The sequence below is a fragment of the Oryza glaberrima genome, chromosome 1, assembly GCF_000147395.1.
Source record: "Oryza glaberrima chromosome 1, OglaRS2, whole genome shotgun sequence".
Lineage (NCBI taxonomy): Eukaryota > Viridiplantae > Streptophyta > Magnoliopsida > Poales > Poaceae > Oryza > Oryza glaberrima.
In genome coordinates this window covers 27,821,660-27,837,268 of record NC_068326.1, presented here as the reverse complement: position 1 = coordinate 27,837,268, position 15,609 = coordinate 27,821,660, and the positions used below count along the sequence as shown (strand labels likewise).

Here is a 15,609-nt window from a genome sequence, read left to right as displayed (position 1 = left end):
ATGCCTGATGATGATTCTCTTCGCTCTTTCAGTCCTTCTGATGAGAACACTCACGCTGTCACGCAGGCATCAAACTAGTGGATGGTGAATACATGTGTGCGTTGCAGTGTCAGAACACTGTAGTAGTGTATGCTTGGTCCAATCCAGCCTTAGAGATTTTCCCAAGTATAGGTTCACCACTACTCCAAGTTGCAAGCAATGAACGAGATAGGGAGCACTAGAAACGCGGGTAAAAAAAAGGTTTAGAAAATGAAAGATACTCTCGTATCATGTCAGCCCCGGAGGATCAGTCATTCAGATTCCACTGTCCATCTCTGATTTCTCTGCTTCCCCGTCCTATACATACTATGTAACATATCTTTTCGATATATTATCTATCACCTAATCGGCAGCACTTGCAATGTACTACTATATAAACACCTACTGTAATCGGCAGCACTTGCTTTGTGTACTATATAAACACCTGAAGTCCTACTCCTAAGTCCTAACCAAGCGGCCTATCAGCCAAATTACAGAGCAGGATACGGGCATCTTCAGAAGAAGACGATGGGAGGGTCAATGGCCACGTCGAGCCTTCTGTTCCTCCTTGTTCTCTCTTCCTTCTCCACAGCCTCAGCTGCCTTCACCAAGCCACGCCAGGTAATCGATCGTCAGTTCATTTCTCCGGTCCGGCTATGATGGCGCCGTAGTCTCCAGTCTCCGGCCTCCTACTTTCCATGAACTGAATAGACGAACTCCTCTTTCATCTCGCCATTGCCAATAGGTGTACGTGGTGTACCTGGGCGAGCATGCCGGAGCGAAGGTAGAGGAAGAAATCCTCGCCGGTCACCATGGCCTCCTGCTCTCCGTCAAGGGCAGGTAAACAAAAATGCAATAAATCAATTATACAAAAACCATCATTGACATCTAATTATGCGCTTCTCCTGTAGCTCCATCAGCTGTCTGATGTGAGATTGACGGATTATACTTGCTTCGATTAAAAGTCAGTAACTAAACTAATCATGCAACACGCTCTCTGTCCATCGAACAGTGAGGAGGAGGCACGGGCGTCGCTGTTGTACAGCTACAAGCACAGCCTGAATGGCTTCGCGGCCCTTCTCTCCGAGGAAGAGGCCACAGCGCTGTCAGGTACGTACATGTCACACGCACAGTGACACGCAGAGATGATGAGAACAATTCGAATGCTGACTGTACATGTATGTAATACAGTACTAGTACAAATGATGAAATGAATGCTTTGTGTTTTATTCAGGAGTGGCTAAAACAATCAATTACATGTGGCCTGCAAGTGATAGATTGTATCTTTGTGCTCGTACTCATGCTTGATTAGTGCTGTGTGTGCAGCGAGGACAGAGGTGGTGTCTGCCTTTCCGAGTAACGGGAGATGGAGCCCGCACACCACGAGGTCTTGGGAGTTTGTGGGGTTGGAGGAAGGGGTGCGAGGTCCGGACGACACCGGCCGGCTGCCGCCCGGCGACAAAGCCGGCGGCGAGGATGTCATCGTGGGCGTGTTGGACTCCGGTGAGTAGTCCGATGTATGTCTATCTATCAATTAAATCATACATATTTCGTCGATTTGACTAATATGATAAAGCATATATCCGGTTAGATATAGAGACCGGGTAAAAATACCATTCTCTAAAAAAATATAAAAAAATTGTTTGCTGTGTGTTAGGGCATCCGCAATGGTTATTTATAGGCTCTCTACAAGAGATTCATATCAGCATATTTTCCTACTTGGAAGAGATTAAATGAAGAGAGAGAGCAAAGCTATCTATTAACCTGGAGATAGTCTATAGAGAAAAACGAGACAATGGATTAGAAAGCTATAGATACCCATATAGACTTACTATTAAGGTGGTTTACTATTAATCTAGTCTATTGCTGAGATGTACATATTTTATAGAGAACACCTTACTTTATCATTACGGGTGCTCTTACTACATCTTGCATTGCTTTTCTATTAACATGGGGTGACATGCATAAGAAAAGGAGGCTATCATTGGGTAACATTGATATGGATGTGCATGAAAAGTGATTTTTTTTTTACAGGGATTTGGCCGGAGTCGAGGAGCTTCGGCGACGAAGGTTTAGGACCAATGCCGGCTCGGTGGAAAGGGGTGTGCCAAGGAGGGGATTCCTTCTCTCCCTCTTCCTGCAACAGGTCAGCTAGCTAAAACATAGTAGTATTATTGTTTTCATCGATTCCGTCTTTAAAATACAAAAAAAAAAGATTAAACATAATCCAATCCGATCCCTAAACATGTTATCTTTATATCGATACGATCGAATACAACTTCGACCACTGATTCCTATTTCAAAATGTTTGGAAAAACAAGATAAATCATGCTGTGATCCAGCCATCCAGGACCAGCATACACTTCCAAACGAAAACCCAAGGCTGTGTGGGCCACGCAGGAGCAAGTCTCCAGCTTGGCATCTTCTCGAGTCACTGCAGATTGTCATTGACCCCTACCCATGCATGCAACGAGACAAACAACGGGACGGCACCGAGACGTGACCTTAGCATACGTACAAACCTCTGCAGCAGAGTAGGTTTTCCTCTGAAGCAACTGCACGAATCAGAACATGGTAGGTGGTGACCCCGTGACACCATCCTAGCACCGTGCCCCAAACGAGATCCCTGTCAAATGTTCCTCCCTCGGCATCAGCGAGCTCTGCAGTTCGACATAAGATTCATGCGCAGTTCACATTTGTTTAATCAAACTAAGGGTATGTTTAGTTCACGTCAAAATTAGAAGTTCAGATGAAATTGAAATGATGTGATAAAAAAGTTTGAAGTTTACGTGTGTAGAAAAGTTTTGATGTGATAGAAAAGTTGAAAGTTTAAAGAATTGGAACTAAACTTCGCCTAATACTAATCCGTAGGTTAGACAATGTAGATGTGGTAAAATGACCTGATTCTGATTGGCGCCAACGTACGTACTGTACATGCGTGTGTACGCAGGAAGATCATCGGTGCGAGGTACTACGTCAAGGCGTACGAGGCCAGGTACGGCGCGGTGAACACCACGAACGCGTACCGCTCGCCGCGCGACCACGACGGCCACGGCACGCACACCGCGTCCACCGTCGCGGGGCGCACGGTGCCCGGCGTGGCGGCGCTCGGCGGGTTCGCGCCGGGCACGGCCTCGGGCGGGGCGCCGCTGGCCCGCGTGGCCGTCTACAAGGTGTGCTGGCCCATCCCGGGGCCCAACCCCAACATCGAGAACACCTGCTTTGAGGCCGACATGCTCGCCGCCATCGACGACGCGGTCGGCGACGGCGTCGACGTGATGAGCGTCTCCATCGGGTCCACGGGGAAGCCGCTGCCGTTCGCGGAGGACGGCATCGCGGTGGGCGCGCTGCACGCCGCGATGCGCGGCGTGGTGCTCGTGTGCAGCGGCGGGAACTCCGGCCCCAAGCCGGCCACCGTGTCGAACCTCGCCCCGTGGATGCTCACGGTCGCCGCGAGCAGCATCGACCGCGCGTTCATCTCGCCGATCAAGCTCGGCAACGGCATGGTGATCATGGTAATAAACACCACGCTACAAATTTCCTTACCTGCTAAACGCAACATCGACCGTACTATGCGTGGCACGTCCACCAACAAATATTTGTCTTGTTCATCTGTCCTGACTTGTTCTTTTTGTTGTACGTGCGTGTCAGGGTCAAACTGTGACGCCGTACCAGCTACCAGGCAACAAGCCGTATCCGTTGGTTTATGCAGCAGACGCCGTTGTCCCCGGCACTCCCGCTAACGTTTCCAAGTACAGCAACTCACAACCAACTGAATTAGTAACACATTTTCTGAAATCCAATGTGATCTTACTGTTTTCTACGATATGGTTGCAGCCAATGCCTGCCGAAATCGCTGGCGCCGGAGAAGGTGCGGGGCAAGATCGTCGTGTGCTTGAGGGGTACTGGCTTGAGGGTGGAGAAGGGCCTGGAGGTGAAGCAGGCGGGCGGCGCGGCCATTATCCTCGGCAACCCGCCGGCGTTCGGAGGCGAGGTCCCCGTCGACGCGCATGTGCTCCCGGGCACCGCAGTCTCCTCGGTCGACGTTAACGCCATCATCCGCTACATCAACTCCAGCTCGAGCCCGACAGCGGTGCTGGATCCCTCGAGGACCGTCGTGGACGTCAAGCCGTCGCCGGTGATGGCGCAGTTCTCGTCGCGCGGCCCCAACGTGAATGAGCCCAACATTCTCAAGGTGCATCTCGATCGTTTCAATGCCCGTGTCGGATTACGGCAAACATTGACTATGAGCTGATGCTAGCCTGTGTATTACGCAGCCTGACGTTACGGCCCCGGGGCTGAACATCCTGGCGGCGTGGAGCGAGGCATCGTCGCCGACGAAGCTCGACGGCGACAACCGCGTCGTCAAGTACAACATCATGTCGGGGACATCCATGTCGTGCCCGCACGTCTCCGCCACCGCCGTCCTCCTCAAGTCCGCCCACCCGGGCTGGAGCTCCGCCGCGATCCGATCGGCCATCATGACCACCGGTGACGTCTCGTCCTGACTAGTACAATTCAACTTTCCCCGTTCATCGCTCACCGGCGTTATAACCCATTTGCACGTACATATGTATCGATTCGATTCGCAGCCACAACGAGCAACGCGGAGGGCGGCCCAATGATGGATGCGGACGGGACGGTCGCGGGGCCCATGGACTACGGCTCGGGCCACATCAGGCCCAAGCACGCGCTGGACCCGGGCCTCGTCTACGACGCGTCGTACCAGGACTACCTCCTCTTCGCGTGCGCCAGCGGCGGCGCGCAGCTCGACCACTCCCTCCCCTGCCCGGCGACCCCGCCGCCGCCGTACCAGCTCAACCACCCGTCCCTGGCCATCCACGGCCTCAACGGCTCCGTCACCGTGCAGCGGACGGTGACCAACGTCGGCCAGGGCAGCGCCCGCTACAGCGTCGCCGTGGTCGAGCCGATGGGGGTCTCGGTGAAGGTGTCTCCGAGGAGCCTCAGCTTCGCGCGCACCGGCGAGAAGAAGTCGTTCAGGATAAAGATCGAGGCCACCAAAGGGAGAGGCGGTTGGCGTGTAAACGGGCAGTTCGTGGCGGGATCGTATACGTGGAGCGACGGTGTCCATGTTGTGAGGAGCCCTCTTGTCGTTCTTGTCGCGTGATTCATTCTTAGGTTAGATTGATTACTCTTTACTGCTTAGGATGCATTGCTTGAAAGAAGTGAAATCTAGCCGAAAGCCTGGAAGGCTGGAACCATGTTGTGGCAGATAAATTCAGCGAAAAGAAAGCGAACACGACTTATATATATTCTTCCCTCTTTGATAGGATCCGTAGTATACGTTGTGTCGTTGTCTGCAAAGTGCAAACTTAAGTGTTCAGAGCAAAATTCCATGTCCCACAAAATCCTTGTAAAACTAATCCGCTCCAAATTTGACATAACATTGTTGTCTAACAATCATTCAACGTCAATCCTTACCCATATCCTTATCCAAAACGCAGTAATACCGTCTCATTCCTCGCTCGGTGCCTGTGGCGTGCAGATTACCACAGGCTGAGCGCGCCAATCCGCCATTTGTCCTGTCCCCTCGTCCAAGCTGCAACAAGCGTTACAGGTGTATGATCCACGGCGGTAGCGTAGGCCATCACGACACCGTGCGCGTTGAATCGCTGCCACGGTAGAATCCCGTCGACGCGGGACACGTAGCTACTTACAGAACAGGATCGCAGGATATTCGATCGATGAGTTCATCTGTACGGACCGTCGGGTAGCTAGGTTTGTCCGTTCGCGAGTAATAAGACGCTGAAAATTCATCGGCTGCTTTGGTGTAACTTGGTTCTTGTCTACATAAAGTACTCGAAAACGACGGCACGCGTGATGCATGCACGTTTCGCGTTTGCGTTAATGACAGAGGATTTGTTTGACATGTTTATCCAGAACCTACAGTTCCCTTGATCAGTGGTTTGCTGAACATTGATCGCCAGACTTAATTAGTATGCAGGGAGCATATGCCCCATTATCAGATCTTTTAATTTCAGTCGTTCCCACAAGAACAGATGATCACTAGGGATCAGTACTGATCAAATGATCTGACACAATCTGAATTCATGAACAGGGTTATAAAATGTAACCACGAAATGGAGGGGCGTATCATGCAAAAGAGGATAATCAAACGAAAGCATTTTCAGCAGAAGCATGCACTTCCGTGTGTCGATCTATGGATGCACGTATGCCCTGACGGATAAGCCTATTAACGTACGTGCAGAAGCTTAAAAATCTCAAGACCGGCCCATCGAGTCAAGCAACGTGACACAACACTTTTGCTTTTGCTTTTCAGTCTGAGACATCGACGTGTTTAGCTCCCATCCCTAACTTAAACCCGTTTATGTACGTTAAGTTCGTTATGGGCAGGCGAGTGTGAACTGTATGGTTGATGGTTCTTGTCATAATCAAACTGCTCATTAGAAAGTTGCGTGTTTGGCATGCTACAAGTAGCAGTTATAGATCTAGCTGTGTTATGCAACCTATCTGACCTGCAGCTGGCGCCTGTTGCTTGGTTACTCATAATTAACTGTCGTTGTACGTCCGTATGACACGCCACTGAAATCATTTTATTAGGTTGCATATAAATAGTAAATAAACAATTTTGCCTCCCTTATTCTAAGGAGAGTTTAACACATTAATAATGGACATGAGACGATTTCAGCTGTAGATTTTTTTTCCCTTTCAATACCGGTCCCTTTGTCAGTTATAAGCTATACATATCGATCGACCCTAGGCCATAGCTGAAAGACTGAAAGCACCACGCTAGCAAAAGCTCTCATTTCGGTCGGTGAAGTGAACTTTGGCATGAAAACCGTGCACAGTACACTCGTGCCAGACATCGAATAGGCTTATAGCCATGTGCAATTTTCCAAACAAGGGATACCTAGCTTCCTCTAACCAATCCGCGCATCTAAAGAATACCAGTTAGGTCACAGTTTTGGCGGTTGAGTGCAACACATGACATTTTCTTTGGGGGGGCCAATATGGGAGTGTGTAGTTGTGCACGCACCACGCAGTGCCGCGCGTGCAAATCCTTCTCTCGAGGCGTCTGCATCAGTGTGCATCATCATAACGTGCACATGCAGCGCAGATGCATATATATACACGTGGGAATACGGTGTAATCACGAAATCAAACACTTCGGATCAGATCACTAAACCAATCATCAGCTAACATCGCGGGAGCAGGAGTGTACTGGCTTTCTTTGCGTTACGACAAACACATGGGATCTCAACAAGGCACACGAGATTATTGATTTATCTTTCAATTAATTAAGCACCTTGGTAGCACGCGCGGTTCAGTAAACTTGCGCCGTTATGCAACCAAACAATAGACGCGACGAAGCGATAAAAAACTAAGAGCGTCTGAACCTGAACCGTACCGAAAGCCAATGCCAATCGGCTAGTTTTTGCAATAGTTTTTGGTTCAGAAAGCAAAATGATTCGCATTAGTTGGCGATGAATTAGCGCAAAGGCATTTGATCTAAGCTGAGTTAGGGGTTAATCTCTCCAGCCTGATCAATGGAATTATTCCTTCCCTTCCCCGTCAAAGCTCAAAGCCGCATACTTCTCTGTCACACAAAGCGGTGCAGCTCCACACGGCACCTGCCTACCTAGGGCGCCTATGGGCAGGATAGCTTGGTTGCCCCGCTCGCCGCGCCAGCTCGCTCTCGCGCCGTCTCCTATAAATCTCTCGCCTCGCCGCACCAGCTGTGGCGAAAGGTTGGCTAGAGATTTCGACAGGCGCGCGTGCGATAGTTTGTCGCATCTGTTTCCGCTCCTGCTCATAGCGCTGATACTAGCTGCTTGTAACCGCGGAGTGATCGATCGGCGAGCGATATGGCGGCGTCGCAGCGGAGCGTGGCCGTGTCGGCGAAATGCGCCGCCGCGTCGTGGGCGGAGGAGCGGCGTCCGTTCACGGACCCGATCGAGATCCCGGCGCCCTCGGGCGCGGCGACGGCGAGGCGGGAGGACACGGAGTACGGGGAGGGTGACTACGGCGGCAGCGGCAGCGGCTGCGGCGGCGAGGTGGTGCCGCCGCACGTGCTGCTGGCGCGGCGCAGGGCGGCGTTCTCGATGTGCTCGGGGCAGGGGCGGACGCTCAAGGGCCGGGACCTCCGCCGCGTGCGCGACTCCGTCCTCCGCATGACCGGCTTCATCGAGAGCTAGCGCGCCGCGCGGGCGGCGGGCGGCCATGCGCGCGCGCGCGAGACTTGGCCTGGCCGAAATGGTCACGCGACCAGATTAATTAGTTGGTTTATTATGTCATATCTGCGAGGCATTTTCCTCGATGACATTTTGTAAAATTGGTTCGAAATGTGAGGTGAATATATATATGTCTGTTGATGGCTGCAAACGTATCGATGAGACTAACGAATGATTGTCAAAAAATATAATGCAAGTTGTGGTTAATTACGGGGTAATTTGTACCCGCGTACGTGTACACGTTGCTGACTTGCTGCTGATTCAGTAACTGTGACTCGCATGATGTAGTTCAGGAATGACGCATTCAGACAGCCAAGATATCTATGGGCACTTGGGCAGTAATAACTTCTAGCCCTCCCCAACTATTATTAAATCACGACACGCAAAATATATGACTGGTCGCTCACTCACTCGAGCTGTGTGTACATATTACTAGTACTACTTAATACGTGCTTATCCTCTCCTAATTCTAGTTACACCCCAAGCAAGAAGATGCTACGCATTGAGCAGCAGCAGCTGGACAAAGAGGAATTCCAAGAGGCAGATATCCTATGGCCAGATGCAGCACAAGACCTGGATTTTCCCCAGATGTACTACTCTCTCGTCGACGCCGACGAGGACGACGACGAGCACCTCTCCGTGAAGCAGCATGGCAACCGGCAGAAAGCTTCTTCCCCTATCGACATCCCCGCCCGGAAGGTCAGCTCTGCCGGTGCGAAAGGCGCGAGAGCACCGGCGGGATTCAGCAAATTCGGCCAGACCCTCGCCGGCGCCGGTGGCGGAAGCTTCTTCGTTGGCAGTCATGTCTTCGTGCCGCCGCATGTCATCGTTGATCACCGGAGGGCCAAGAGAGAGAAGGCGATGATGATGCTCGTCGTGCCGAAGGGGAGGGCGAGGAAGATGGTGATGTGTGAGTAGTGCTGAAAATTTTTGAGGGAAATGTTCGTTTCGCTCTGAACAGTTTTTGAGTTCGTTTTGTTTGAATTGATGAATTCACGTGGGTGCAACCAAGTTCGTGTAATGTTTGTTCTTTCCGTGATGCATGTATCCATTGTCAAATAGTGACTGAACATTGCAGAGGAAGAACGAGCGATGAAGGTGAAAACGCAGTTTTTTCCGTGCTGTAAAATGCAGTTCAGATCAGCTATTTTTCCTGGTTTCTTTTGCAAATTCTTTTTGGACTCATCCTATTAATTCAAAAGTTAAATGAATTCCAAAAGCATCGCTCCGCTTGGATTATTGCTTCAGGATTTGTGGTGCTTTTAAGCAAAGAGCTTAATTAACATTGTATGACGTATTCAAATCTACTCCCACCGTTCTAATTTGATCGTCGTATTGCAAAAAACTGAAAAATCCCTTTTATCGTCGTATTTGCTTAAAACAGAGTATCTGCTTACATCTTTCCTTTTATCTCATTTCTGTGAAGTTAATGAGATATAAACGTGGAGTAGTATATTTTTGTAAATAAGTTTATGTGGTCCCTACCTTCCTCCTCAGAAAAGTTGTTTAGTTTAATTTTATTTTTGCATAAGTTTAGTACAGAAAGCAAAATATTGACGCTTATATAAATATTTTGAAGTCATCTATTTTGAAGCCGGCTATTTCTGTTCCTAACATTATCGTGCTATAATTCTATTAAGTAGGTGTACTTTCAGGTTAATGTCCGTGAGAATTTTATATAAAAATATGACAAAGTTACATCCAAGAAAGTTTCTCTGTTGGTTACGGACACGAAGACCAACATAAGAAAAAGAGTAAATGCTTGAAAAATTACCAGTACAATTTAAGTACCAAAACTACCAAGAACAAGTAGGGTTGAAATCTCTTCTCTCAAAAAGTTAAAAGAGTACTAACTTATGCATCAACAAGGAATTAATATATTGAGTAAATTTTGCAAATCTACACATACTTTGATAAAAATTATCACGAAACTACAAATTTAAGAATATATAGTTGGGCGCCCGACACCAGCAGAAAAAATCGGCCGCCTCGGGCGCCCACGCCTCACTCGCGTGCCTTCGCCTCCAGCTCACACGCCGCCTCACCTTAGCATATACGCTGTTGCAACAAATCACCCACATATTTTGGAAACTCTATATTAAGGGAATTCGTTTTATTTTTTATTCTACAAAAAATGTTTCATCTAGTGCACTCATAATGTTTCACTATGTATAGATCTAATGTTACAGTGAACTGAAATATTCTTTTGCAACAAATCACCCACATATTTTAGAAACCCTATACTAAGGGAATACATTTCATTTTTTTCCACCAAAAATATTTCACCTAGTGCATTTACAATGTTTCACTATGTAGAGAGATCTAATGTTGCAGTGAACTGAAACATTATTTCGCTATTTGCTGAAACATTGTTTTTATATAAGGTGAAACAACACCCGATTTAAACGATTGAAACATTTTCGATCTACTTAGTGAAACAATTCCGATATACTTGGTGGAACATCGTGCAACATTTAAAAATAATTCAATAATAAGCTAAAAAAATTCGTCGGAATATATCCATGTGTAGTCTTGTTTTGAAGATTTAATTGCAATGAATTTAATGGTGTAATCGGATAATGATTTGGATAAATAATTTAAGAGAAAAAATAGTTAAAAGTGTTTTTGCACGCATGCGTCATGCTAATATCAGCGCCCGATTTTTCCCCCTCCCCATCGGGCGACCGATTCTAAGTTGCCTCCCACAATCCTCTGGGATCCTAATTTTAACCACTCATATCCGCTACCATCCTTCTTCTATTACCTCTGCCTCCAGTAAATTTAGGCCCCCTTCTTTTCCGTTTCCGTTGGTGCGACGCCCCTTCCTCACGCATCACTCGTTTCCCATCGACGATCGAGCGAGCGTGCGTGCATGCGGTGCGAGCCCGTTCCGTTCCGTTCCTTGCGATGAGAGGTTTTAAAAGGGAGAATGCCAGCGATCGGTGGACCGGTGGGGGGAGAAAAAATCGAGCGCTCCCCCCCCCACGCGCGTGACACATGACGCCTGGGCCCCACCATGGTCTCTGCCCCCACCTGCCACGTGTCTTCAAAAAAAAATGTTTCACTATGTATAGATCTAATGTTTGCAGTGAATTGAAACATTCTTTTGCAACAAATCACCCGTATATTTTGAGGAAACCCTCTATTAAGGGAATTCGTTTCATTTTTTGTTCCACAAAAAATGTTTCACCTAGTGTATTCATAATGTTTCACTATGTATAGATCTAATGTTGTAGTGAATTGAAACATTCTTTTGCAACAGATCACCCACATATTTTTGAAAATGTTCTATTAAGGAATTCGTTTCATTTTTTGTTCCACCAAAAATATTTCACCTAGTGTACTTATAATATTTCACTATGTATGGATCAAATGTTGCAGTGAAGTGAAACATTATTTCACTATTTGCTAAAACATTATTTTTATATAAGGTAAAACAACGCCCGGTTTAAACGATTGAAACATTTTCGATCTACTTAGTGAAACAACACCGATATACCTGGTGGAACATCGTGCGACATTTAAAAATAATTCAATAATAAGCTAAAAAAAATTTTAACCACTCATATCCGCTACCATCCTTCTTCTATTACCTCTGCCTCCAGTAAATTTAGGCCCCCTTCTTTTCCGTTTCCGTTGGTGCGACGCCCCTTCCTCACGCATCACTCGTTTCCCATCGACGATCGAGCGAGCGTGCGTGCGTGCGGTGCGAGCCCGTTCCGTTCCGTTCCTTGCGATGAGAGGTTTTAAAAGGGAGAATGCCAGCGATCGGTGGACCGGTGGGGGGAGAAAAAAATCAAGCGCTCCCCCCCTCACGCGCGTGACACGTGACGCCTGGGCCCCACCATGGTCTCTGCCCCCACCTACCACGTGTCTTCAAAAAAAATGTTTCACTATGTATAGATCTAATGTTTGAAGTGAATTGAAACATTCTTTTGCAACAAATCACCTATATATTTTGGAAACCCTCTATTAAGGGAATTCGTTTCATTTTTTGTTCCACAAAAAATGTTTCACCTAGTGTATTCATAATGTTTCACTATGTATAGATCTAATGTTGTAGTGAATTGAAACATTCTTTTGCAACAGATCACCCACATATTTTTGAAAATGCTCTATTAAGGGAATTCGTTTCATTTTTTGTTCCACCAAAAATATTTCACCTAGTGTACTTATAATATTTCACTATGTATGGATCAAATGTTGCAGTGAAGTGAAACATTATTTCGCTATTTGCTAAAACATTATTTTTATATAAGGTAAAACAACGCCCGGTTTAAACGATTGAAACATTTTCGATCTACTTAGTGAAACAACACCGATATACCTGGTGGAACATCGTGCGACATTTAAAAATAATTCAATAATAAGCTAAAAAAAATTTCAACAGAATATATCCATGTGTGGTCTTGTTTTAAAGATTCAATTGTAACGAATTTAATGGTGCAAGCGGATCATGATTTGGATAAATAATTTAAGAGAAAAAATAGTTTAAAATGTTTTTCTTGCATGCGTCATGCTGACGTCAGCGCCCGATTTTTCCCCCAAACCATCGGGCGCCTGAATCTAAGTTTCCTCTTAAACGTGGAGTAGTATATTTTTGTAAATAAGTTCACGTGGCCCCTACCTTCCTCCTCAGAAAAGTTGTTTAGTTCAATTTTATTTTTTTATAAGTTTGGTACGGAAAGCAAAGACTGATGCTCATATAAATATTTTGAAGCCAGCTGTTTCTGTTCCAAACATATCATGCTATAATTCTATTAAGTAGGTATACTTTCAGGTTAACTAGCTGGGTGGCCCGCGCAATTGCGCGGATAGCATTCATATAAAATTATCTATTTTTAATCTCGTCATGCGTTCTAGATGGTTGTTTCTTTTATTAGTCTTTATTTTCTATTACGAATTTTCGCTATTTATAAATTGTATTCCTTGAATTTTAATTAATCTCGCATTGTGTTCTATATGATTATTCTTTTAATATTTATTATTTTTTATTTCTAATTTCAGTTGTTTCAAAATTGCATACTTATTTGAACTCTCTTTTTTATATTTCTAGTTTTGGATTTTATTTTATTTTTTATTCCGAATTTTTTTAATATCGTATTGTGTTCTTATACTTTCAATATTGCTTATTTTAATTTCGAATTTCAGTTATTTTTAAATTGAATTTTTACTTGAACTTTTCTTTTCTTTTTTTATAATTTCAGAATTTATTTTATTTTTATTCAGAATTTTAATTAATCTCGTATTTGGTTCTTATGTGGACTCTTCTTTCAATATTGCTTATTTTTAATTCCGAATTTTAGATATTTCTAAATTGTATTCCTTTATGGACTCTCTTTTTCTTTTTTCGATTAAGGTGGGAATTTCTAGCCTCCACGAACATGATGTCTTCTTTCAAAGCTGTTTTAATAATATAATAGATAGATAGATATATCAATGGTTTAGATATATCACCTAGTGGGCGGCCCGCGCAATTGCGCAGCTAGTATCAATTTAAAATTATCTATTTTTTACACATGATTTTATTTAAAATTATCATTCCCATGATTCCAATAATTTTATAGTTTTTAAAAGCCACGTCAGTCGCTACCCCTTACTCCTTTGTTACCTTTTTATTTGCTTACTCGATCTACCATTATTTCTATTCATCCTCTTTAGAATTTTAAAAATTAGGTCTTATAGCTTTTAGAGTTCATTGTTTTGTTGGGTTTCATTTTCATAATTTTTAGAAGTATCATCAAACATCTCCAATTTACTACTCTACGGCATGTCCGCTACCACATCTCTTTATTATCATTGGGATTTTAGAAATCGAACATAAGTACATAACTATTGTTCATGTTCTTTTTTACTTTCTATAAGTCTCGCCGAATCGTTAGTGGCTTCGACACTATACTCCTCTACAGCCCGCCTGCTGCCTCACCTCCCTATTGTCATTGAAATTTTAAAAATCGAACATAATTATTATTGGAGTTTATTTTTACTCTCCATAAGTCCCGCCAACCGTCGTGACCATGTTACTTAACGGCATGCCCGTCGTCACTCCTCTTGATCAGCATTGGGATTCTATTTGGGGTTTTGTTTATAGTTTTTAGATATTTCATCAACCGCCAGCACTCTACTCCTTTACAGGCCTATTGCTTCTCCGCTCTTCACTGTCATTTGTCATCGTTGTGTTCTATTAAGTAAAATCCCTTATGATCGTCGTATTTGCTTAAAACAGAGTATCTGTTTACATCTCTCCTTTTCTGTGAAGGTAACGAGATATAAACGTGTAGTAGTATATTTTTGTAAATAAGTTTATGTGGCCCCTACCTTCCTCCTCAGAAAAAGTTATTTAGTTTAATTTTATTTTTCATAAGTTTGGTACAAAAGCAAAGACTGACGCTCATATAAATATTCACGTCATCTATTTTGAAGTCAGTTGTTGGTTAATGTCCGTGAGAATTTCATACAAAAATAAGAGAAGGTCATCCAAGAAAGTTTCTCTGTTGGTGTTGGTTATGGACACGAAGACCAACATAAAAAAAGAGTAGAAGTTTGAAAAATTACCAGTACAATTTTAGTACCAAAACTAAGTAGGGTTAAAATCCCTTCTGTCAAAAAGTTAAGAGTAGTAACTTATGCATCAACAAGGAATTAATATATTGAGTAAATTTTGCAAAACTACATATATTTTGATAAAATTATCACGAAACTACAAATTTAAGAATATATTTATCAAAAAATTATAGATTTAAATCATTATATCTCAAAACTACAAATTTGATGTCATGTTTTTTTTTTCACAAAACTACAGATGGATGATCGATTTTCTTGCAAAACTATACATTTTAAAACTTTACCATGATGAGACGTGTAGGGATAGCATATCTTAAAAATATATAGTTTTGTGAAAATGCAATATTAAATCTAAACTTTTGAGACACAATGGCTTAAATATGTAGTCTTGTAATTAAATCATTTCTAAATCTATAGTCTTATGATACTATAGCTTAAATATGTACCTCTATGCTAATTTTATCAAAATATCTGTAGTTTTGTTAAATTTACTATAATATATTTTCAAGACATCTTGGAAAGTTTCATTGTGAACACTCTTGATAAGATTTACAGCTGTTAAGGACGTGTATATACCTATGCATAAGTAACTATGGATTAAATTACGTCCTCCCAAATTAACATACAATTGGACTGTCATATAAAACCTTATCTTCTTCCTGCACGCAATAATTGGTCGACATTTCTCTCCTACCTCCATCTGAAGTATCCCCACAGATGCAGATCGGTACAGGTGCCTACATGCAATTCATCCTGTACAAGTGCCTGTTGATTCATTGGCATCTTGTGAGATGTGAACATCACATATTCACAT

General features: G+C 44.3%; 3 protein-coding genes across 3 annotated transcripts; all 3 read left to right on the top strand.

The window, feature by feature from the left end:
* Window positions 1-379: 379 nt before the first annotated feature.
* LOC127760131 (subtilisin-like protease SBT5.6) lies at window positions 380-5,403 on the top strand. Its single transcript, XM_052284379.1, has 10 exons — window positions 380-639; window positions 764-858; window positions 1,031-1,128; window positions 1,345-1,521; window positions 2,053-2,164; window positions 2,969-3,533; window positions 3,670-3,770; window positions 3,856-4,213; window positions 4,296-4,509; window positions 4,611-5,403. The coding sequence occupies exons 1-10, from the start codon at window positions 547-549 to the stop codon at window positions 5,144-5,146; spliced, it is 2,349 nt and encodes a 782-aa protein (XP_052140339.1). The 5' UTR covers window positions 380-546; the 3' UTR covers window positions 5,147-5,403.
* A 2,349-nt stretch (window positions 5,404-7,752) lies between these two features.
* On the top strand, window positions 7,753-8,382 carry LOC127760065 (uncharacterized). The gene has a single exon (XM_052284275.1). It carries the CDS (start codon window positions 7,866-7,868, stop codon window positions 8,193-8,195), a length of 330 nt encoding a protein of 109 aa, XP_052140235.1. The 5' UTR covers window positions 7,753-7,865; the 3' UTR covers window positions 8,196-8,382.
* Window positions 8,383-8,623: 241 nt separating this feature from the next.
* LOC127760449 (uncharacterized) lies at window positions 8,624-9,366 on the top strand. The gene has a single exon (XM_052284713.1). It carries the CDS (start codon window positions 8,724-8,726, stop codon window positions 9,147-9,149), a length of 426 nt encoding a protein of 141 aa, XP_052140673.1. The 5' UTR covers window positions 8,624-8,723; the 3' UTR covers window positions 9,150-9,366.
* Window positions 9,367-15,609: the final 6,243 nt, after the last annotated feature.